The sequence below is a fragment of the Ptiloglossa arizonensis genome, chromosome 1, assembly GCF_051014685.1.
Source record: "Ptiloglossa arizonensis isolate GNS036 chromosome 1, iyPtiAriz1_principal, whole genome shotgun sequence".
Classification (NCBI taxonomy): Eukaryota; Metazoa; Arthropoda; class Insecta; order Hymenoptera; family Colletidae; genus Ptiloglossa; species Ptiloglossa arizonensis.
The window spans coordinates 29,316,149-29,341,195 of NC_135048.1; the positions used below are offsets into that span (position 1 = coordinate 29,316,149).

The 25,047-nt window shown below is 37.5% G+C and overlaps 1 protein-coding gene and 1 long non-coding RNA gene across 3 annotated transcripts in view; both read left to right on the forward strand.

Annotated features, from left to right (window-relative positions):
• Positions 1 to 50: 50 nt before the first annotated feature.
• On the forward strand, positions 51 to 887 carry LOC143144383 (uncharacterized). The gene is made up of 2 exons (XR_012991450.1): positions 51 to 481; positions 574 to 887. It is a non-coding gene; the product is annotated as an uncharacterized LOC143144383 (long non-coding RNA).
• A 2,246-nt stretch (positions 888 to 3,133) lies between these two features.
• Cda5 (Chitin deacetylase-like 5) overlaps positions 3,134 to 25,047 on the forward strand; it is a 136,851-nt gene continuing 114,937 nt past the window's right edge. The window contains exons 1-2 of one of the 2 annotated variants that reach the window (XM_076307941.1): positions 3,134 to 3,255; positions 3,334 to 3,881. In XM_076307941.1, the coding sequence (XP_076164056.1) occupies positions 3,830 to 3,881 (52 nt within the window). In that variant the 5' untranslated portion in view covers positions 3,134 to 3,255; positions 3,334 to 3,829. Of the gene's footprint in view, positions 3,256 to 3,324; positions 3,882 to 25,047 lie in introns of those variants that run through there. The other variant, XM_076316097.1, reaches the window with a different exon arrangement.

Here is a 25,047-nt window from a genome sequence, read left to right on the forward strand (position 1 = left end):
TTTTTTTTTTAAATCGTTCCTGCAATCATGGAAAATATACATCACTTGTATTCACGAAAATTAATATTACACGCAATTTGTCCGAGAAAAGTACGTTTCGTTTTTATTCTCGGTTAGTATCGATTGTATCGACCATTTGTAAAGAAAGAAAATTAACTTTAAGAATATACAAGTTTCATATAACTTTCGTTATCCACGTTTTCGTTGTGAAATCACCGATTAACGAGATAACCCGAATTTTTGGAGGACGGAGTGCCTCTTTTTGTAAAAAAAATTCTGTAATATTATGCAGTTTAGATTTTAAGTCGAGTTGCCCAATCAACACGTTCCAAATTTCTTCTCCGCCCTACCAGATGTTTTCCCGTGGCAGAGTTTTAATCAACACGAAGAAACAACGAACGAAATCGAAGAAATAAACTCCATTAACTAGAAAGAAACCACCAATGGAGATGAAATTAATCGTGACAGTGATTATTAAGACGTAAGTGTTTCTCGACACTGCTTTCGCAATATTCGATACCAGTAATGCATTATTTTTCTCGGTAATCGTGTCCATAACATTTATGTATGCAGTATCGGGCAAAAACCAGTAGAATTTATTCGATTCTCTCGGTTATGGACGAGCAACATACAAAAAAACCCGGATTCAACATTCACAATCTGGAAATTTGCATCTCCGGGATGTTCTCCCACTTCGTCGAGAAAAAATGGCGGATCTTTCTTCTCGCAGCTGATTTTTCCTCGATCCGTGTACGCTCAAAATGCATCTTGGAAGAGGAGTCGTGTTTTCTTTCCTCGTCGGATACAATGGTAACGAAATTCACGAATCGTCTCTGAAAAAGAAGAATATTTGATAATTACACTCGTGTTGGGAGTATTTGTGAATATTCTAGATGAATGATCTTCTCTAGAAGAAAAATTCAATATTTGATAATTACACTTCTATTGAGAGTATTCGTAAGTTATTCGAATTTTGAATCGGGTAAGAAAACAATGGTACAATGATAACAAAAATTCACGAATTCTCTAGGAAGAAAAGACAGTATTCGATGATTACACTTGCATCGAGTACTGTAAGTATTCATAAATCGAGAGTATTCGAGTTTCGAGTCACTGTTTTTCGTTCACTCGTTGAGTACAATGGTAACGCAAAGGTTCGTGAATTATCATCTCTGGGGAAAAAAATATAATATTTGATAATTACGTTTTCGTTGGGAATGTTTGTAAATTATTCGAATTTCGAATCGGGTACAATGGTAACAAAATTTTGAATTATCATCGCTGGGGAGAAAAAATTAAATATTTGGTAATTATACTAGTGTTTGGAATATTTATAAATTATTCGAATTTCGAATCGAGTACAATGGTAAGAAAATTCGTGAATTCTCTGGGAAACAATTCAATATTTAATAATTGCATTTCTATTGGGAGTATTCTTAAATTATTCGAATTTCAAATCAAGTACAATGGTAACAAAATTTTGAATTATCATCTCTGAGGAGAAAGAATTCAATATTTGGTAATTATACTAGTGTTAGGAATATTTATAAATTATTCGAATTTCGAATCGAGTACAATGGTAAGAAAATTCGTGAATTCTTTGGGAAAAATTCAATATTTGTAATTGAACTTCTATTGAGACTATTCGTAAATTATTTGAATTTTGAATCGGATACAATGGTAACAAAATCCACGAATTATCCTCTCTAGAAGAAAAATTCAATATTTGATAATTACACTCATCGAAAGTATTCGTAAATCATTCGAATTTCGAATGGGTTACAATGTTAACAAAATCTATGAATTCTCTGAGAAAAAAAAAGACAGTATTCGATAATTACACTCGCGTCAAAAATATTCCTAAATCATTCGAATTTCGAATGGATTACAATGGTAACAAAATCTGTGAATTCTCTAAAAAAAAAAAGGCAGTATTCCATAATTGCACTCGCTACGAAAGTATTCATAAATCATTAAAATTTCGTATCGAATCGAAAAAAAAAATACAATATTCAATAATTACACTCTCATTGAGAATATTTATAAATTATTCGAATTTCGAGTGGGTTACAATGTTAACAAAATCTATGAATTCTCTGAGAAAAAAAAGACAGTATTCGATAATTACACTCGCGTCAAAAATATTCCTAAATCATTCGAATCTTGAATGGTTTACAATGTTATCAAAATCTATGAATTCTCTGAGAAAAAAAGACAGTATTCGATAATTACACTCGCGTCAAAAATATTCCTAAATTATTCGAATTTCGAATGGTTTACAATGTTAACAAAATCTGTGAATTCTCTAAAAAAAAAAGGCAGTATTCCATAATTGCACTCGTTACGAAAGTATTCATAAATCATTAAAATTTCGAATCGAATCGAAAAAAAAATACAATATTCAATAATTACACTCTCATTGAGAATATTTATAAATTATTCGAATTTCGAGTGGGTTACAATGTTAACAAAATCTATGAATTCTCTGAAAAAAAAAGACAGTATTCGATAATTACACTCGCGTCAAAAATATTCCTAAATCATTCGAATCTCGAATGGTTTACAATGTTATCAAAATCTATGAATTCTCTGAGAAAAAAAAGACAGTATTCGATAATTACACTCGCGTCAAAAATATTCCTAAATCATTCGAATCTCGAATGGTTTACAATGTTAACAAAATCTGTGAATTCTCCGAAAAAAAAAAAAAAAATACAATATTCCATAATTACACTCGCGTCGAGAATATTCCTAAACCGTTTCAACTCCGAAACGAGTCCAACGACAACAAGATCCCCGAATCCACCGTACGAGCACCCGTGTATTCGTCGAATAACCCTCAGCGTCGCGAATACACGGGTAATCAATTGTCGGGAATTTTGAGTCATGTTTGGGGAGCGACCGGTTGCGTTTCGTTCGCCAGGAGAAAGGGCAACTTTTCTCTGGTCGGTTGGTCACGTAAGCCGAGAATGGTTTCAGGGTTACCGATACGAGAAACGGGAAAAAATCTGATCGAAGGAAGGCGGATTTCGTCGTGGAAGGTGGCCGGGGATCGGTGTACCGCTGCTACCACCACCACCACCACCACCACCACCACCTACCGCCGGAACCACCACCATTAGGCCAACAACGCGCCACCACCACCGCCAGCACCACCACCATCGTCACCGGGCGTTCGCAAGCGCGAGAATGGTGGTGGCCACGCGGTATACCGACCAACACTCCCTTCTTCTTTGTTGCTGGTTTGCTAGAAAGGTGACTATGCCAAGAAGACAGGAGGTATTGAGCACGCCTTGCGTATATCCAGTCACCTTTCTCTCTTCGTGACCGTAGCATATGTTTTGCGACGTCGATGGAGCTCTCGCGGCTTTGAAGAGCGCCACATCGAAGCCTGCTGCTCTTTGCTTCTCGCAACACGTTTTCTCGTCAAACCCCCCTCTACTCCCACGTTGGATATCACTTTTTCACGAATTCTCGTACACGAAGCGTGTAGACAGGCCAACGGTTGAACGTCGGTGAACGATCGGCCGGGATCGGGCACCTTGGAAGAGAAAAACCCACGTAATACACGAAAAAAAATACGAAAGGAAAGCCTCTCTGGCCGTGGCGAGTTGCGCGTTGGTCGCGCGGTTCGCTAGGTTTCACCGGTTTGTTATTTAGTTTTCCGCGTCGTTTCGATCGTATGTGCGCGCATCCCGCGGCGTTCGAGTAGCAGCACCAGCCGCCAATCGAGAAACGGGGAGATCCATCGGCTAGTACGATCACATATATATATATATATATATATTTCTTTTTCTGGAAACGATCAGGATCGAGGAAACGAACCAGGATGATCATCGTGAACAGCGTGTTGCTCCTGCTGGCGGTCGCGTCCAGAGTTGGTGAGTGTCAAAATATCTTTCTTTTTTTTCTTTTCTCTTTTAGTATTCTTCTTCTTATTCTTCTTTGTTGAATTTCGATCCGGGAGCGTTTTCTCGATTGTATCGGGGTGTTCGGAAAGTCGTTTTGTTTTTTTTTTTTTTTTGGTGAAAATGAAACACTTATAAACGTTTTATTAAATTGTATACTCTACGTTTTGGAAAACAAAATGACTTTATAAACAATTCAATGGTTTGTTCGGTGAACGAAACACCGAAGAGACACCGAAGAGACCACCGTGTTTCCTTCATTCTCGATGGCAGAAATTTATTTCGATCTTCGACGTCGGCGCATCGCCGATTGTGTAACCGTGACATTTTTGCCGACCTTTTTTTTGCCACCTGCGTCGCGACGACTGTTAAGAGCTGGAACTATCCAAATATGTTTATCCTGCGAATATTTTACGGACACCGACGATAAAAGTCGCATATTTTTCGGATAATTGTACACTGCTTCGTGAAGCTGAACACTCGGGGAGTGCAGAAGATTCTGTAGTGTTTGAATTGTAGTCGAATGGACGTGTACTCGAATCACAATCGAATACTCGAATATTTGAATTACTCTCGTATAATCGAATATTCGAATTGTACTCGAGTATTCGAATTGTGCTTGAATACTATTCGAATTGTACTCGAGTATACAATTGTACTAGAATACTATTCGAATTGTACTCAAGTATTCGAATTGTGTTTGAATACTATTCGAATTGTACTCGAGTATTCGAATTATACTAGAATATTTCACTACTCGAATTATACTAGAATATTTTACTACTCGAATTATACTAGAATACTTTACTATTCGAATTGTACTGGTGTATTCGAATCATACTACAATACTTTACTATTCGAATTGTACTCGAGTATTCGAAACATACTACAATACTTTACTATTCGAATTGTACTCGAGTATTCGAATTATATTAGAATACTTTACTATTCGAATTATATTAGAACACTTTCCTATTCAAATTACACTAGAACACTTTACTATTCAAATTAAACTAGAATACTTTACTATTCAAATCATACTAGAATACTTTACCATTCGAATCACACTAGAATACTTTACTATTCGAATTGTACTCAAGTATTCGAATCATACCAGAATACTTTACCATTCGAATTGTACTCAAGTATTCGAATCATACTAGAATACTTTACCATTCGAATTGTATTCAAATACTCGAATTAAATTCAAACACTTAATTGTTCGCATCGCCAAAGTATTTAAAATTCGACCAGTCCTGTCCACGTTCGTTCGACTCGCATAAGCACAGTTTACGCGCTCGTTGGCGCGGAGTTTCGCGCGGTTGTCTTTGAATCGCGCTCGAAGGTCGAAGAGGAAAACCGATCGCGGTGGTGAACGGCAGCGCGCGACACACTCGTATTCAAATATCTCGAATAGTTCGCGTTACATAACGCGCAAGTGTTATTTCGTTCGTGCATTGAGAAGAGAAAGAAATCAAAAAAAAAAAAGAAAACTTCCAGGAAAGAAACTAACAGCATCGAGTGTATCACCGAAACTCGAACGATACCCACAAACAGATACCGGAAACGAACATTCTTGTTTTTGCGAGTGACGTTAGGGTCGTAGAAACGATACTGTTGTCCCAGAAAATAGATCTCGGTTTTAGTCACTTCCTCTTCCTGTCTCGACAAAAATACTTTTCATTTCAATTGAAACAAAATGCACACGTACGTTATCGTCGAACATTTTTCACCTCGATTACAAAAACGTGTTTGGTTTACTTTTAATTAATTTTTCAAACGCGAAATAACGGAAGTTTCGCGAATAATTACCAGAGAAAAAAATTATAATATTCCACAACTAAAGAGAACCAGCCCAGTATCGAAATTATTCCATACCTCACCCACAATTAAATAAATTAAACAACCCGAAGTGTGCTAATGTTCCTCGAACGAAGTCCAGTGCTTCGATCCTTTCGAAACAATGTTACACGGTTGAAATTGTTTTCTTGTTCATCCACACGCGCGTCAACCGCACCCAGATGATTATTAACAACGGTGATATAACACTTTAGGCGTCTAAATCCTCGATTTTCCATACTTTATACACGTGTTTAGCATTGCAGAAACATTCACATACCTTGCAATGTATATCGTCTGTCTTCCAGTATAAATCGATTAACCACACGGTTGATATTCTTTAATAAAAAATATACAAATAATATTTCAAATACGAAGAGAAAAATAAAAGGAGAGAAATGGGGATATATAAATATAGAATGGTTCATCATTGATGGAAGAGAGAAGTTGGGTAAAAGTATTTGTAAAAAAAAAACATTAACATTGTACATGACATCAAAATTCTATATGATAATGATACCACAAACTGTATAGTTAGACAACTATCAAAAGTCGGCTATTCCCTTTAAAAATTCAAAGAATTCAATTTTCGTTTTATAATTCGACAATTTCGTCGTGCAAGCCTTAAAAATAAAGAGAAGAACCACTCGTTCAATATTCCGTTAATTGTGTTCGTCAGTCTTCCACTTTTCCACGTATCTTTATCTTTCGTTCAAATTTATATTATTTCCATTGATTGTATTTTTAAAATTTCCGTTCCATCGAATAGTCTCGTGTTAGAACACCTTCTCACGTATCTTTATCTTTCGATCAAAGATACACGTACGTTTTATATTATTTCCATTAATTATATTTTTTAAATTTCCGTTTCATCGAATAGTCTCGCGTTAGAACACCTTCTCACGTATCTTTATCTCTCGATCGAAGATACACGTACGTTTATATTATTTCCATTAATTATATTTTTTAAATTTCCGTTCAATCGAATAGTCTCGTGTTAGAATCGATGAGTGTCGTCGATGAGTTGATCCCGTTCGGTGTAACGAGGATTGTGTACGTTCGGCGAAATGTTGTTCGCTGGTTGAAAATTACGTAAAAGGGACCGCTGGAAACGGTGGTTTTGCCAGTGAACTCCGACAGAGTCAGCGACTAGGCAGCCGGGCAGCTCGCTGGTTCGCGTTAGCCGCGAAAATGTCAGTTTACGTAACGTGTCGGGTCGTTGGATAACTGGTACACGCGGAAACGTGGGCAAACGCGGCTTTGGTCCCCGAGGGTGTGCCCCAAGGGTGCGCGGGAACCTCTTTTTTTCTTTCTTTTCTTTTCTTTTCTTTTTTTTTCTCTTTTCTTGTTCGTATTTTCCGTACCACGGTCCCAAATACGGCGACGCGCTACGAAACGCTTCCTCGAACAGCCGAATAGGCTTTAATTCGCGTTGGACCGCTTTCGGTAAAAGTCCCATGCTCGTTAGCGACCCTTATCGGGTCGCGTGTCGAGAGCGTGCACTCGATATCGCTTCGAGTATCTTTCCAGTGGGTCACATGGACACTGTGACGTGGCATATGGGTCGTTCTCGTGGGATTTCTTTCCAGATTTGATAATACTTTAGTTGATGTTACTTTGGTGGTTGTTTGTGGGATGTTCATGCTTTGGTAGGGAAAGATAGGGATTATTTCCTATGGAGGGATTTTTTGAAAAATTAATATTTTATTGTTGGTAGATTGTTTGGGAGGTACACAGTTTGATGTGGAGAGATAAGTGTAGGGAGTTTTTGAAAAATGAATATTTTATTGTTGGTAGATTGTTTGGGAGGTACACAGTTTGATGTGGAGAGATAAGTGTAGGGAGTTTTTTAAGAATGAATATTATATTATTAGTATTTGTTTGTTTGTGAGGTACATACTTTGGTATGAAAAGATAAATGTAGGGATTTTTTCAAGAATGAATATTGTATTGTTAGTTTCTGGTTGTGAGATACACACTTTGGGACGAGAAGATAAATGTGGAGATTTCTTTAAAATAGAATATTGTATTATTAGTATTTGTTTGTTTGTGAGGTACATCCTTTGGTATGAAAAGATAAATGTAGGGATTTTCTTAAGAATAAATATTGTATTGTTAGTATTTGTTTGTAAGATACACACTTTGATATATAAAGATAAGTGTAGGGACTTTTTCAAGAAAGAATATTGTATTATTAATTTTTGGTTGTGAGATATATACTTTGGTACCAAAACATAAATGTAGAGATTTCTTTAAAATAGAATATTGTACTATTTATTTGTGAGATACACACTTTGATATGGAAAGATAAATGTAGGGATTTTTTCAAGAATGAATATTATATTATTAGTATTTGTTTGTTTGTGAGGTACATACTTTGGTATGAAAAGATAAATGTAGGGATTTTTTCAAGAATGAATATTGTATTGTTAGTTTCTGGTTGTGAGATACACACTTTGGTACCAAAAGATAAATGTAGAGATTTCTTTAAAATTAGATATTGAATTATTAGTATTTGTTTGTGAGGTACACACTTTGATATGGAAAAATAAATGTAGAAATTTTTTCAAGAAAAGTAACAAGTAAATATGCGACAAAGAGTACGGTTATTATTATAACTTTATTCACGGTTTGACGCCCTTTACTAAATAATATACAAATAATATTTCAAACACAAAGAGAAAAATGAAAGGAGAGAAAGGAGGATATACAAACATAGAATGATTCATCATTAATAGAAGAAACAAGTTAGGTAAAAGTATTTATAAAAAAAGACATTAACATTACACGGTAACCGAGATATACATATACAAAAAGTCTACAAAATTCTATATAGTCGTCGTTCAAACCTTAGAAATGAAAAGAAGAAGTTTAACGATGCCATAAACTGTATAATTGCAAAACTATCGTCAAAAGTCGGTTATTCGCTTCGAAAATTCTAAAAATTCAATTTTCGGTTTTATAATTCGATAATTTTGTCCATTTTCCAGCAATGATTCCAAAATATTCTCAAACCTGTGTCAGAGGTATGTGAAAAACCAACGCAGAGAATTTTCCCGATTTTTCCAGGTTTACGTAACCCACTTTGTTGAATTTTATTCGCGTTGTTCTCGCAGAATTTCGACTCGCTCGTTTTCCGAGTATTTCGCAGCGACAATTTCAATCTAATTTCGCGGCTGTTAATTTTCGTCGATTCACCGAGGCGCCTTCGCTGAAGTCTGCGGCCACCGCGGCGACGAATTTCGCAAAATGGTCGTTTCGCCTAACCCGCCTACTACTGGGTCGCTTGGATTGCAAGAGTTTCTCCCAGTTGATCGTCGAGAGGAACAGAATCGACGAATTCGTCTGAAACGTGACGAGAAAATTTGTAAAAATTGCCATTGATTTTCAATTCTATTGGGAGAAGGATTTACTAACAGCTTGTGTCAACAATGGTGTTGTGGTGTACCATAATGGTACCACAATGTTATCATAATGGTATTGGGTAATTATTCGAAATAAATCTATAGTTGAGGCGGTAATAAAGGTTTAATAATAAATATCTCAAAAACTAGTAGTTGACCTTATTAACGTTTTATTTTCTCGAACGGGATGACTAAATCTACAAACGTGCAAAGTTTCAACTAAATCTATGACTCGAAAGACTTGCACTCTTCTTGTTAGATGAACGGTGACGTCTTGCGTTTATCGTTTCGATCACTATAGATCTTCCTGATGCACGTATCTCTTGCATCAGGAGATATGTGTGTTAAATTTATCGAGTAATACGATATTTGCACTGTTGCAATCAAAGTAGAATAATATGGTGAAAAAAAATGGTAACCCTATCTTTAGAGACTTGTTACAGAGGAGAGGCTTCGATCTTCAAATTGTCGGTAGTTTTAGTCACCTGAAAAATTTTTGTTTGTTTCGACCACTATAGATCTTCCTTATGCACATATCTCTTGTGTGTTAAATTTATCGAATAATGAGTATTTGCACCGTTGCACTCAAAGTAGAATAACTTGGTGAAAAAAAATGGTAACCCTATCTTTAGAGACTCGTTACAAAGGGGAGGCTTTGATCTTCAAATTCTCGGTAGTTTTAGTCACCTGAAAAATTTTTTAAACAATTGGCAACTGTCTGAAATTTTCCAATTCTTTTTCGAGAAAACTTTACTTTTCCATTGTCTTCTCAGTGTAGAACAATCTTTTGGAGAAATTCAATTTCTTACATTAAAGTAGAGAATTCGACCTTTGAAATCACCTCAAGAAGACTATTATAGGACTATCTTTTACAAAGTTACATCATTTTAAAAATCGAAGGCATCATTCCAATGCAGTATCGAACTTTTGAGCTGTCATGTTAAAGTTCCAAACAATTATTTTCAGAGCTGTTTCGACCCTTGTTTCCAATCGAGATACAAACACTCTTGTGGAGAAATTCAATTCGAGCACACAAAAGTAGAGAATTTCAACTTTAAAATTATCTCAAGAAGACTATCATAAGACTATCTTTCACAAAGTTACATCATTTTAAAAATCGATAGCGTTCCAGTCCAGTGTCGAACTTTTGAGTTGTGGCGTTAAAGTTTCGATCCTTGTTTCGAATCGAAATACAGACACTCCTCTGGAGAAATTCAATTTCTCACACGAAAGCAGAGAATTCCAACTTTGAAATCACCTCAAAAAGACTATCATAAGACTATATTTTACAAAGTTACATCATTTTAAAAATCGAAAACATCATTCCAGTTCAGTGTCGAACTTTTGAGCTGTTGTATTAAAGTTTGAAACAATTATTTTCAGAACTGTTTCGACCCTCGTTTCAAATCGAAATACAAACACTCTTCTGAAGCAATTAAATTTCTCACACGAAAGTAGAGAATTCCAACTTTAAAATTACCTCAAGAAGACTATCATAAGACTATCTTTCACAAAGTTACATCATTTTAAAAATCGAAAACATCATTCCAGTCCAGTGTCGAATTTTTGAGCTGTCGTGTTAAAGCTTGTCTCGACCCTTGTTTCGAATCGAGATACAGACACACTGGGGTAGGTCTTCCACACAAGACGTGGATCCGATCGATGGATCTCCGTAACGAACCTGTTGCGAGACTCGAAACCGATCGCGGCGCAACGAGTGGTTCGCGATCGTATCGGGACGAGCGTTCGATTTACGGAATCGAATCGACGGAACGAGCCTCGGAACTCGTCAGAGATGGCGGCGATCCGTACAAAGGGGAATGTTAACAGCATTGTAGTACATTTCGGTAACACGGTTCGGAAACAACGATCCTTTTTTGCGAAATCGTACGCCGGAGGTGCTTTCTCGCGGATAGAATCAGAAATCAGTTCCCATCGGTTAACGAGGAACTCGAGAGCCCGTAACGTGTACATCCGCCGATGGCTTCGGCCGCCATTTTCATTTGCAGAACGATATCGACCCTTCGAAGTATTTTCTTTTTACACGTAAATACGGTAACCTCGAACAAATCTTCTAAATCGAGAGTGAAAATAGTCGAACGAGTCCAGATTTGAATTTTTTTAACGGAATGTTTAATACGTTTTACAAGACGCTCTGTTTTGTATGTAATTACTGTCAAGGAATTTTTCTTAATTGGAAAAATTCTAGAGTATTGGTTGGCGAACGAGAGTCGCCTCTCGGGTACAAAGGATTGAATTGTGCGCCAGGTAATGTTTACTTTTGTAAAGATTACAAAGGGGGAGGATTGAGAAAATTTGAAAAGATTTTTTATTTTAACATTCTTCCTATTAATATTTCTGTTTACTTGTTTGTGTACTCGATTGTGTACTCGGCAAGTATAATTCGAGTACTCGAGTATTCAGATATTCGAATATTCAAATACTCGCGTAGTCGAATATTCGAATATTCAAATGCTCGAGTATTCAAATATTCGCGTAGTCGAGTAATCGAGTATTCAAATACTCGCGTAGTCGAATAATCGAATATTCAAATGCTTGAGTATTCAAATACTTGCGTAGTCGAATATTCGAGTATTCAAATGTTCGAGTATTCAAATACTTGTGTAATCGAATAATCGAATATACAAATGCTTGAGTATTCAAATGCTCGAGTATTCAAATACTTGTGTAATCGAATAATCGAATATTCAAATGCTTGAGTATTCAAATACTCGAATATTCAAACTTTTGATTAGTATTCGAATAACGACTCGATAATCGAAGAGTCCAGGGAATTGTAGTTAATTTCAAATCGAAATTGAGATTTCAGTATCGTGTCTTGGAACTCAGAGAATACTATCTGTGTTATAATAGGATGAAAAATAGGTGGAAAAATAATAACAAAGGAATCCTGTGTACAGGGAGGAATCGATCACATTTCTCCAATAGAAGAACGATTAAAGTTCAATTAGACATAGAAGCACGAGTCTTCCTTTCACTACCCACACTCGAAACAATTTTCCTTTCTAGGGAAAAGTAATAACCTTCTATACTTCTTTTTATCGAACATCGAGCTCTGAAACTCTTCTTAACATTGTAAAGAAGAATATTACATTTTGGATCGGATACCGCGAAGAAACATTCATATTTATTTCCTTTTTCAAATACCGAAACGTTTACTTTCAGCGACCATAATTTTTCCCCACTTGGACTTTCCAATTTCCACTGTGAGGACTCGGTTGGTACATCGAACATACGCAACATATAAAATATCAAACTGGAAAATACTTCTCCGTGTTATCCGATAGTCTCGCAACGTTTTTGCAGATTTATTTTACTTTCGATAAGTGTCTTAATATTTATGTCGCGGGGGGGGGGGGGGGGGGGGAGTCGTACCTCCGCGAAAGTCTGAGAAACACCTGGAGCTTCGATCGAAGCCGATGCTTATTCATCGTTTAATCGAATCGTGTTACTGCAACGATGACGAGCGGTTATGTGCAATTTACCACCACCGTTCCCCGGTATACCCGACAGGTAACGCATCGATAGAAGGTTCGTAGAATCTGACCTTCGACGATGGTGTTTCCACATTTTTTCATCCGTAGACGTATGCAAAGGGTCGTCCAATAAGAACGATACAACTTTGGATCGAAATAAAATAACAACCACAAACGATAATCCGGTACTTGTTTTATATCAAGGTACATCCGACGAGGTACACGAAGTGGAGTATCGTTTAAATGTCATAGAATGGATAAATTTGGATTCTCAGCGAACAGAACTGTTTTCTTCGTTTATTTTCTTCAGTTATTTTCTTCACTTATTTTCTTCTGCAAGCCACGATAACCTAGTCGATACACGTTGGAACGAGTTGATCAGTGATTGAATCAGTGATTTCAAATTTTTCAACCAAACTACGAATCCCAAGTTCTATTGGTCGATCACCTGTACGAAACTTCGTTCGAAAGAATAATAATTTTGATAATAAATTTTACTAATTTTAACGCGGTGCATAATTGTGTATCGAATTTCTATGATTTGCAAAGCACTGCTGAATATAAATGTCACGTGACTTTGACAATTATATAACAAACATGACTGTGACATTTGGAAAACAAATATGGCGGTTGTAATAATTCGAAAAGAAATATGGCGGTTGTGATAATTCGAAAACAAATATGGCGGCTGTGACCACTTCGAAAAGAAATATGGCGGTTGTGACAATTCGAAAACAAATATGGCGGTTGTAATAACTCGAAAACAAATATGGCGGTTGTGACCACTTCGAAAACAGATATGGCGGTTGTGACAAATCGAAAAGAAATATGGCGACTGTAACAATTCGAAAACAAATATAGCGACTGTAATAATTTGAAAACAAATATGGCGGTTATGATAATTCGAAAACAAATATGGCGAATGTAATAATTTGAAAACAAATATGGCGGTTGTGATAATTCGAAAACAAATATGGCGACTGTGACAATTCGAAAAGAAATATGACGGTTGTAACAATTCGAAAACAAATATGGCGGCTGTGACAATTCTAAAACAAATATGGCGGTTGTAACAATTCGAAAAGAAATATGGCGGTTGGAATAATTCGAAAAGAAATATGACGATTGTGATAATTCGAAAACAAATATGGCGGCTGTGACAGTTCGAAAAGAAATATGGCGGTTGTAACAATTCGAAAACAAATATGGCGGTTGTGATAATTCGAAGACAAACATGGCGACTAAACCGCGTCGAAGTTTTATCTTTCTTATTGGGAAACTTTACATATACACCGGTACGCGTCCCGAACGAAGATGTTATCCGTGAAAACAGCTGAGAGCGGTGGCCACGTGCCGCGTAACGGGTATTCAAATTTATTCGATCCTCGTCCCCCTGCTGGTTCCGTACCGGTATAAATCGTGGACGAATTAGAATACCTTTCTCTGGGTGTGAAACGAGCGGCAAAGCGGATAAAATTATTCCGGTAATTAACGGGAATCGTGGGCTCCCCGGACGAATCGCGATCGAGACCTCGCGGATCGAGGCAAGGACGTCAGCGTCGGGGAACGCGAATCGACAGGGGTAGACGGAGAGGGGGCAGAATCCGCGATCGCGATAGCGCGCGATCGAGCTACCTCGACGGATCGAAAATTAATCATGGATCGTTAGTGGGGGTGTAGAGAGAAAGTCAAAAATTTGTTAAAAATTGTAATTTTTAATTTATGGGGTTAATTTATACCAAGTATTTTTATGTGAGTTGAGTAATCACAAGGGATCGAAATTCCCTGTAATTCTGAGGATCGAGAAATGATCATAGATCGTGAGTGGGGGTGTAGAGAGAAAGTCAAAATTGTAATTCTCGATTTGTGGGGTTTATTTATATTATACCAAAGATTTTTATGACAGTTGAGTAATCACAAGGGATCGAAATTCCCTGTAATTCAGAGATTCGAAAAATGATTATAGATCGTGAGTGGGGGTGTAGAGAAAAAGTCAAAAATTTGCTAAAAATTGTAATTCTCAATTTATGGGGTTAATTTATACCAAGAATTTTTTTGTGAGTTGAGTAATCACAAGGGATTGAAATTCCCTGTAATCCTGAGGATCGAAAAATCATAGATCATGGGTGGGGATGTAGAGAGAATTTTGTAAAAATTTGTCAAAAAATATAATTCTCAATTTGTGGGGTTAATTTATACCAAAGATTTTTATGTGAGTCGAGTAATCACAAGGAATCTTGAGGATCGAAAAATGATTATAGATCGTGAGTGGGGATGTAGAGAAAAAGTCAAAAATTTGCTAAAAATTTACCAAAAATTTGCCAAAAATTATAATTCTCAATTTATGGATTAATTTATACGAAGAATTTTCATGTGAGTCGAGTAATCACAAGGGATTCTAAGGCTCGAAAAATTCTAGATCACGAGTGGGAATTTTGACATTGTAATACATAAATTTTTCCAAAATTTTTTAAAAGATACAATCTTTCACTCACGCGATTAATCCGTTCCAAAGCTTTCCCCCTAATTCGAATTGCATAAATATGTTGTACATTACATTTGTACAATCTTAATATCAAATGATAATCGAAAATTAAAGAAGACCGTACATATGCTACTCAATAAAAAGAGAAATTAAAGAAGAGAAAACTCTGATTAACATATTACTATTTCCAAAGTATATATATCCTGGGAAATACAATCACTTACTTACGAATTCCGTGTATCTCGAGGACCATGATTTATGATAAATACCGATGTGTATATCGGATGATTCGGAATAATTTCTCTATTATATCTCTCATCTTTTCGAATCATCGTGTACAAGGCACAGGTGATCCTAGATTTTAATCTCCAGTAGTTTCAAGGAAGTTTGCTGTTGCCTCGTTTTTCCTCCTGGGATTTTTTTACACAATTTCATAGAAGTTTCTTTCTGTGATAATCAAGGAACCATCGACATTATAAAATTATGCTGAAAAAATAGCTGTTCTTTAATTATAAATATTGACGTTTTAGTTTCGAAGTATCGTTTGCCACAATAAAAGAACTACGAATTCAAATAACAAATAAATAAGAAAAAAGGTACAGCTGGGTCTATATTGACCCAGGAATGGTTACCAGGGACCATTAAAATTTAAAAATATACGTCAACTAATAGAAAAAGATACACTCCCGTCTATAAATATTAAAACACCCGAAATTTTTCGTAAAATCGTTTCTGAAAAAGTACATTATAATAATAATATTAAATACATTTCTATATTATTTTGAAGAGTTCGAACTTTCATTTCACAGATAAAAAAAATATTGATTTCTTTCTTATTACAGAGATGACATAATCTTAATATTTCGCTGTACCATATTGACGCGGAATAATTATTTACTTCTTTCATTATATAAAGTAGCAAACAGGGAAATATTCCTTCGATTACAATTTTAAATGGACTTCCCATAAGTGAGCTAATATTTCTTATCAGGGGGTATACTCAGTTAACGAACCATGTGAACGAACCATGTTTTATATAACCCTTTAATATTTCGTTCCACCATATCCACGCGCAATAATTACAGTACTTATATAAAATAACAACCAGAAAAATATTCCCTGGTTTACAACAATTTCAGATACTCTCTCGATAAATACCCTAATATTTCTCATCGGGGGATGTACTCAATTAACGAACCATGTGAACAGATCACGTTTTATATAAAGATATAAAATTTAATATTTCAGTCCACCACATCCATGCACAATAATTATCTACTTATATAAAATAACAATCACAAAAATATTTCTATCGGTGAACCACGCGAATAGACCATGTTTTATGGAAACACATAATATTAATATTTCGGTCCACAACATCCATTTGTAATAATTACCTACTTATATAAAATAACAATCACAAAAATATTTCTATTGGTAAACCACGTGAATAGACCACGTTTTATAGAAACACATAACCCTTTAATATTTCGGTCCACAACATCCATTTGTTATAATTACCTACTTATATACAATAAAAACCAGAAAAATATTCCTATCGAGGTATGTACTCAATTAACTCACCACGTGAATACACCATGTTTTTCATAACCCCTCAATATTTTGTTCCACCATTACCTACTCATATAAAACACTAACCAGAAAAATGAACAGACCACGTTTTACATAAAAATATAACCCTTTAATATTTCAGTCCACCACGTCCCACTTATATAAAACAACAACCAGAAAAATATTCCTATCGAGGTATGTACTCAATTAACTCACCACGTGAATACACCATGTTTTTCATAACCTCTCAATATTTTGTTCCACCATTACCTACACATATAAAACACTCCCCTGAAAAATGAACAGACCACATTTTATATAAAAATATAACCCCTTGATATTTCGTTCCACCATTACCTACACATATAAAACACTACCCAGAAAAATAAACAAACCACGTTTTATATAAAAACATAACCCTTTAACATTTCAGTCAACCACGTCCCACTTATATATAATAAAACAACAACCAGAAAAATATTCCTATCGAGGTATGTACTCAATTAACTCACCACGTGAACAAACCATGTTTTTCATAACTCCTGAATATTTCGTTCCACCATTACCTACACATATAAAATATTAAACAGAAAAATGAACAGACCATGTTTTTCATAACCCCTCAATATTTGGTTCCACCATTACCTACTCATATAAAACACTACCCAGAAAGATGAACAGACCACGTTTTACATAAAAACATAACCCTTTAACATTTCAGTCCACCACGTCCCACTTACACAAAACAACAACCAGAAAAATATTCATCGCGACACCATTGCAATAATTTTCCATTCTCCTAGACAACTGCTCCAATACCTCCACTCTCTGTTGTACATTTAATTAATAAACCATGCAGACCGCGTGAAACGTCTCAAGGAACCGCACGCGGCGTTCAGGCCGCAGCTCACCCATCCCTTGTGCCCGGAGCGAGCGAGCGGATGCGGTTTCGCTGCGTAGGCGCCGCGTTTCGCGGTATCGTCCACCACTATCGGGTAATTTACTGTCAGGACGCGGTTTACGCCCCGTAATTTATCCGCCGCCCAATCCGAGCCTCGGCGTCAAGGACTCGGCTGGAAATATTATCGAGATTACGTTTGGGTGGCGGGCAGGGCGCGGCTCGAGGAAATCTCTTTTAAACCGGTATCATTTTTCCGACCGAGTATGAATTACCTTACCGTTCCCTCGGTTTTCCATTATCGTCCAAGACGCCATCGTACCGAGCGGAACGCTCCCTTTATCGCGAAGTCACGGTTTAGCGGTGCTCGCATCGCGATCAACGGGACAGACAGACCCCCCATAAACACTTTCCTTCGTGAGTTTTCATTCTCGTATGAAAATAACCGATCGATGCCAACGAATGAAATCTTTTTTCAAAAATTGTTCAAGCGTATGTCATTGAATCGACAATAGTCTACTATTCGGTCGATAATGTATAGAAACTTTTCAATAATTAATTTTTCCCATGGAAGTAATTAAAAAGCTTTTGTCGAAAAGATGGAATATTGTTTGGGTGAATCGTAATGGTAAAAATTATTTTTTTTAAATATAAATGTGTTTCACGTTCGGTAGAATAAAAATTTGAATTTTGTGTTTACAATATGGAAATTTACTTCCCTTGGAAGTGGATTTGCAAATTTTGAAATTATTGTGTTTCACCAATCGGTATCGATAAATGAAGAAAAGAGCGAGACGATTTTCACAAAGGGTGTTCCAAAAGGACGCGAGAGGGCCGAATGGTGGAAATTCCTCGCGCGAAGTGAAATCGATAAGCGTTTGAACGTTTCGCAATCCGATATTTCGTTCTCGAGATACGCGCGGTTAATGTTTACCGATGCACGCGTTACATATTTATATTCCAGTTAGCTGGTCCCGCAGAGACACGCGCGCCCGCACACGAGAAACGCGTGCCCGTGACGGGCTCACACGCGAAATCTTCAACCGCTCGTATCTCGATAACGAAGCCACCGATTGCAGAATGGTAATGAACATTTCGATTTCTCCTCGCGTCCGTGGAATTTACATGAAACATTTTTGAAACATCCTGTACGATGCAACCACGAACAACCAGTACCAACTTTCCTGTTTCGCGCGATTATTATTATCGCGACTCGTCGACAATTTGCGTGTGTGTTTCTTCTTTTTTTTTTTCGAAGCCCTTCAAAAGTTTACTATAGCGCGTTTTAACGTGCCGGTTGAAACTCAGAGACCTCGACACGGAATACGAACTTTCATTTTACGTTTCCGTGGAATCTGATAGCAGTTTGAGTAGAACCGGTGTCCATGAATATGCATTCGCGCGAATTCTTCCGCCAGCGCGCGATCAGGAAACGCGTTCTTAGAATATTATTGTCGTTGGTGACGGTTGGCGAGTGATGGTCGAAGAAACGGAAAGAAAATAAAAAACGAAAGAAAAATTACGAAAGAGATTCCATTCCCCGGGGAGTGAACCTTGCGGAGAGCGTTTCATAAAAATTCGTATTACTTTCGGGTGACGGTGTTCCGAGTAAAAGAGAAATCAACTCGTTAACCGTTCCAATTATCGGGAATAAAAGTTGTTTCCCTCGGCGTTACCGGCGCAACGGGAACCGCCGCGCGGCTCATTTTCATCGAACAATCGCTCAAAGCGAATTATATTAACGCAGTTTCCGATCGATCGGTGAGTTTCAACGCTTTGACGACCGCGGTGTTACGTACGGCCGATTGTACGCATTCCGCCGACTCGAGCTGTACCGCCTTAGCTTCGTATTTACTTTTACGTCGTGTTCGTTGTTCTACTTTTACATTTCCGTATGATAATGTTCTCGCTTGTCCCACTTTCCTCTAAAATGACCGCCACGTTGAGTTTTCCTGTACTCGGGTACTCGAGTACAATTCGGTGATTCGAATACTCGATGAACACTATTCGAAATTTAATCGAATATTCGAGTATTCGAACTTTGGAGTATCGAAGTGTATTTTAGATACGTGGAAATAAGTTCGAATACCGAAGAAATTCGAATATTTGAGTATTCGAACTTTGGAGTATCGAAGTGTATTTTAGATACGTGGAAATAAGTTCGAGTACCGAAGAAATTCGAATATTCGAGTACTATTCGAACTTTAATCGAATATTCGAGTATTCAAGCTCTGGAGTATCGAAGTGTATTTTAGATACATGAAAATAAATTCGAATACCGAAGAAATCGTTTCGGTCGTCCTGGAAAATGTACTCCGTTCGAGTATTCAAATACTTTAGTAATTCGAGTATTCGACGAATAAAAATTCGAACTTTAATCGAATATTCGAGTATTCGAACTTTGGAGTATCGAAGTATGCTTTAAATACGTGAAAATAAATTCGAATACCGATGAAATCGTTTCGGTCGTCCCGGAAAATGTACTCCGTTCGAGTATTCGAATACTTTAGTGGTTCGAGTATTCGACGAATACAATTCGAACTTTAATCGAATATTCGAGTATTCGAACTCTGGAGTATCGAAGTATGCTTTAAATACGTGAAAATAAATTCGAATACCGATGAAATCGTTTCGGTCGTCCCGGAAAATGTACTCCGTTCGAGTATTCGAATACTTGAGTGATTCGAGTATTCGACGAATACAATTCGAACGCTACCCGACTACTTGGGTATTCAAATTCTGGAGTATCGAAGTGTGTTTCTAGGTACGTGAAAAATGTTCGAATACCGAGAAATGGTTCGTTGCCACGGTGAATGTATTCTGTTCGAGCAGAATTAGCGACGGTGCTGCACCGCAAGAAACATAAACACGCGTAATATCTTGCTTAATTATGTAAGCAACTGTTACGAAGAACCTACGAAGAGATTTCGCTTAAGACCACCGGATATGGGATTAATGCAGCCTGTTGGCTATTACGATCACCACGGTAACGCGCATTTGCACTAGCGTCGTAAAACGTTCGGAACAATACTCGAAGGAAACGGTTAATCGCCCCCGGGAGCAGCAATAACGCGCGCAAAACCACCGGCTATCATTTTTAAATGCCTGGAGCGATCGATCGATGAACAGGAATCCATATTTGGCCTCGCAAATAACCGAGTATTATATTCACGGTGTTCTGAACGACGGCTTGTGCCACGTGTTTATGTACAGAACGCGCGCGTTAATCCGAGTTGAGCCTACGTTTAAGGGTCGATGTCTACGCTGCTGTCCACGTTTAGACGTTAACTGCACAGTAGTTCCTGCTTTCGAGCAGAAATGGGAATATTTTTCGAATATTCTAGAGATATTCGAACGATACGAATGAATTTCGAATATAGGGAATACTCGAATGAATTTCGAATATATCGAGTACTGGAATGAATTTCGAATATATCGAGTACTGGAATGAATTTCGAATATATCGAGTACTCGAATGAATTTCGAATATATCGAGTACTCGAATGAATTTCGAATATATCGAGTACTCGAGTTAATGTCGAATATATCGAGTACTCGAATAAATTTCGAATATATCGAGTACTTGAATGAACTCGAATGAATTTTGAATATATCGAGTACTCGAATAAATTTCGAATATATCGAGTCCTCGAATGAATTTCGAATATATTGAGTACTCGTATGAATTTCGAATATATTGAATATCAGAATGAATTTCGAATATATCGAGTACTTGAATGAACTCGAATGCATCGAGTATTCGAATAAAGTCGAATACATCTAGTATTTGAGTACCATAGCTCGCGTATCGAATGAAAGTGAAGTTTGAAAAAGAACAATGAAGTAAAGGAACTTGAATAACATGAAAGTTTTCTTTTCTATTCTTGCTCTATTTAATGTCGGTTAGTAAGTTCTTCGCGATAGTGTATCTATTGGAGAGAGCAACAGAAACAAGAGAAACGTGCTTAATTAGCCGTTAAAGTTTTGACCATTGCAGGTGTGGTTCCATTTCGAAACTATACTAAGTGATATGTATAACAGTACGAGATCGTATGAATATGTGTGTATAATTTTACGATGAAATCGACACGCAAATTGACTTGTAATGCACGGAAAGGATAAAACGATGTTGATCGTCGAAGTAAGAAATTAACATTACAGTTTACGACCAATTCTGTTAGTCGTGCTCTTCTGTAAGAAACGTCTGACGTATCTCGATGAACGAGGTAAATGGAACAATAGATCCATAAGATGCAAATCTATGTGGATGAAGAAACACAAGACGATAAAGAACTGAATTTATAGTCCATGGGGCAACATTCAAATACTCGAGTGTTTACACAGTATTGGAATTATAGTCACGGATTATTTTAATTACTGAATCATTCGAATATTCACCGAATAGGAACCTATTTAAATCACTGGATTTTTCGAATATTCACCGCGCACATATTCGAATTACCAAATTCCTTGAATATTCAATTCCTCGACTATTCATCGAGTACATATTTCAATGAATAAATCCCTCAAATATTCACCAAATACCCGTTCGAATCAATTAAAATGATTCTCAAATACTCACCGAGTACATATTCAAATCAATCAATCCCCTAAATACTCATCGAGTACACAATCGAATCATTCGAACCCCCAAATATTCACCGAATACATATTTGAATCATTCGATCCTCCAAATATTCACCGAATGCATATTCGAATCATTCAATCCTCTAAATACTCACCGAGTACATACTCGAATCATTCAATCCTCTAAATACTCACCGAGTACATACTAAAACCAATTAATCCCTCAAATACTCACCGAGTACATACTCGAATCATTCAATCTCCCAAATACTCACCTAGTACATACTCGAATCATTCAATCTCCCAAATACTCATCGAGTACATATTCAAATCAATCAATCCCTCAAATACTCACCGAGTACATATTCAAATCAATCAATCCCCTAAATACTTACCGAGTACACAATCGAATCATTCGAACCCCCAAATATTCACCGAATACATATTTGAATCATTCGATCCCCCAAATATTCACCGAATGCATATTCGAATCATTCAATCCTCTGAATACTCACCGAGTACATATTCAAATCATTCAATCTCCCAAATACTCACCGAGTACACACTCGAATCATTCAATCCCCCAAATACTCACCGAGTACACATCGAAATCATTCAATCCCCTAAATACTCACCGAGTACAAACCCGACTCATTCAATCCCCCAAATACTCACCGAGTACACCCTCGAACGACCGAATCCTTCAAAGATTCTCCCACAGGGAACACCGATGAACGCTCTCGGCCCCGATCTCGGAAGCAGGTTCACGTTCCGCGTCCAACGAGACATCGTCGCGGACGCTCGCGGTTTTCGCTAGTCGAGCAACGTCGGATATTTATTTTCACACCGCGTTGAATAGTCCAGGCCCGTTGTTGTTGTTGCTGGAACGGCCGTGGAAGCAGTCGGCGGTCCAAGGATAATGGACGCCGGAGTCGAGGAACTGATATCGGTGCATTGGCCACGGTAAATTCTCCGGGTAATTGGCGAGCAGCGAGAGGCCCACGGCGCGGACATCGATGGATAACGCGGCGGCGGGAACGTAATAGGCAACAACGCCGCGGCTCATGGCATAACCTATGCACGCCGCGGTAAATTCTCCTGGTAATTGCGAACAAGAGGCGGAGAGTGTGGGTGCTGATGGAATCCCGCGGGAAGGATAATGGCCCGGGGAACGTTCCTACGCGACACAAAGCGACGAGACCGCCGGTACTCGGACCTCCGACAGACGCGTTCCGCCGCGCTAACAAAACGGAATTACAAGCGTGCGATATTGGATATCCCTGGGCAACACTTTGCGCACACGGAGATACACCCTGGAAATTTTAACCCCGGCTTGTAATAGCCGGAGAAAACACCCAAGTACACGAGCATAATACGAACGTTGGCGTCGATCGGCCAACACCGCCGCGGAAACAATTTTAAACGGGTGGACAACGCTCGTGGAGATCGCCGGTGTACGTATTTTACGTTACGAGGGGGTTAGGTCTGCCCTCGAGGTACACGCCACGGACAGATACCCTCGATACTTAACCGTTCGCGGCCATTTTCACTTAACATATTCAACGACCCGAAGCTGAAGACCGTTCGCCGGACGACAGGTTGTAAATATGTAGAACTATTCGAACGATGTGGGAGACATATTTTTTCGCGGAGATGTGGAACTTGGGATGTATGGTCGGGAGTGGAATTTTTATTCGAGGTGAAGTTCAGTGAGGTGTTTGTATATTTTGGAAGTCGACCGAGTAGGTACTGTTGGGAGTTGGAAAGATGTCACTTGTGATGGTTGAGAATAATATTTTTATTCGAGGAGAAGTTTAGCGAGGTATTTGAATATTTTGGAAGTTGATCAAGTAGATACTGTTGGAAGTTGGAAAAATGTCATTTGTGATGTATGGTCAAGAGTAATATTTTTATTCAGGAAGAAGTTTAGCAAGGTATTTGAATATTTTGAAAGTTGATCGAATAGGTACTGTTGGGAATTGGAAAGATGTCACTTGTGATGTATGATCGAGAATTAAATTTTATTCGAGGTGAAGTTCAATGAGGTATTTAAATATTTTGGAAGTCGATCGAGTAGGTACTGTTGGCAGTTGGAAAGATGTCACTTGTGATGTATGGTCGAGAGTTAAATTTTATTCGAGAAGTTTGGCGAGGTGTTTGAATATTTTGGAAATCGATCGATTAGGTACTGTTGGGAGTTGGAAAGATGTCACTTGTGATGGTCGAGAATAATATTTTTATTCGAGAAGTTCAGCGAGGTATTTGAATATTTTGGAAGTTGATCGAATAGGTACTGTTGGGAGTTGGAAAGATGTCATTTGTGATGTATGGTCAAGAGTAATATTTTTATTCAGGAAGAAGTTTAGCAAGGTATTTGAATATTTTGGAAGTTGATCGAATAGGTACTGTTGGGAATTGGAAAGATGTCACTTGTGATGTATGATCGAGAATTAAATTTTATTCGAGGTGAAGTTCAATGAGGTATTTAAATATTTTGGAAGTCGATCGAGTAGGTACTGTTGGCAGTCGGAAAGATGTCACTTGTGATAAATTGCGAATTCTGTTGGGTTAGAAATTGTTTGACGTCAATATTTCTTTTAGACATGGTACTACTGTTCGCGAGATGTCACTTGTATTAAAGGGAATGTACTGTATGGCTGCGAAAAAAAGGCTAACGAGTGTTTATACCTTCACTCTACTTTATAGTCTATATATTGGCCTTCTTCTCACGATCGGACAATACATTTCCTTTTGTTCAAACATCTTTTCAGCTTCTTGTGGGAGGTAGATATATATTCGTACTATTCGAATAGTTCATACCTCTTGATTGTTTCTTTGAATAATAATATTCGAACAA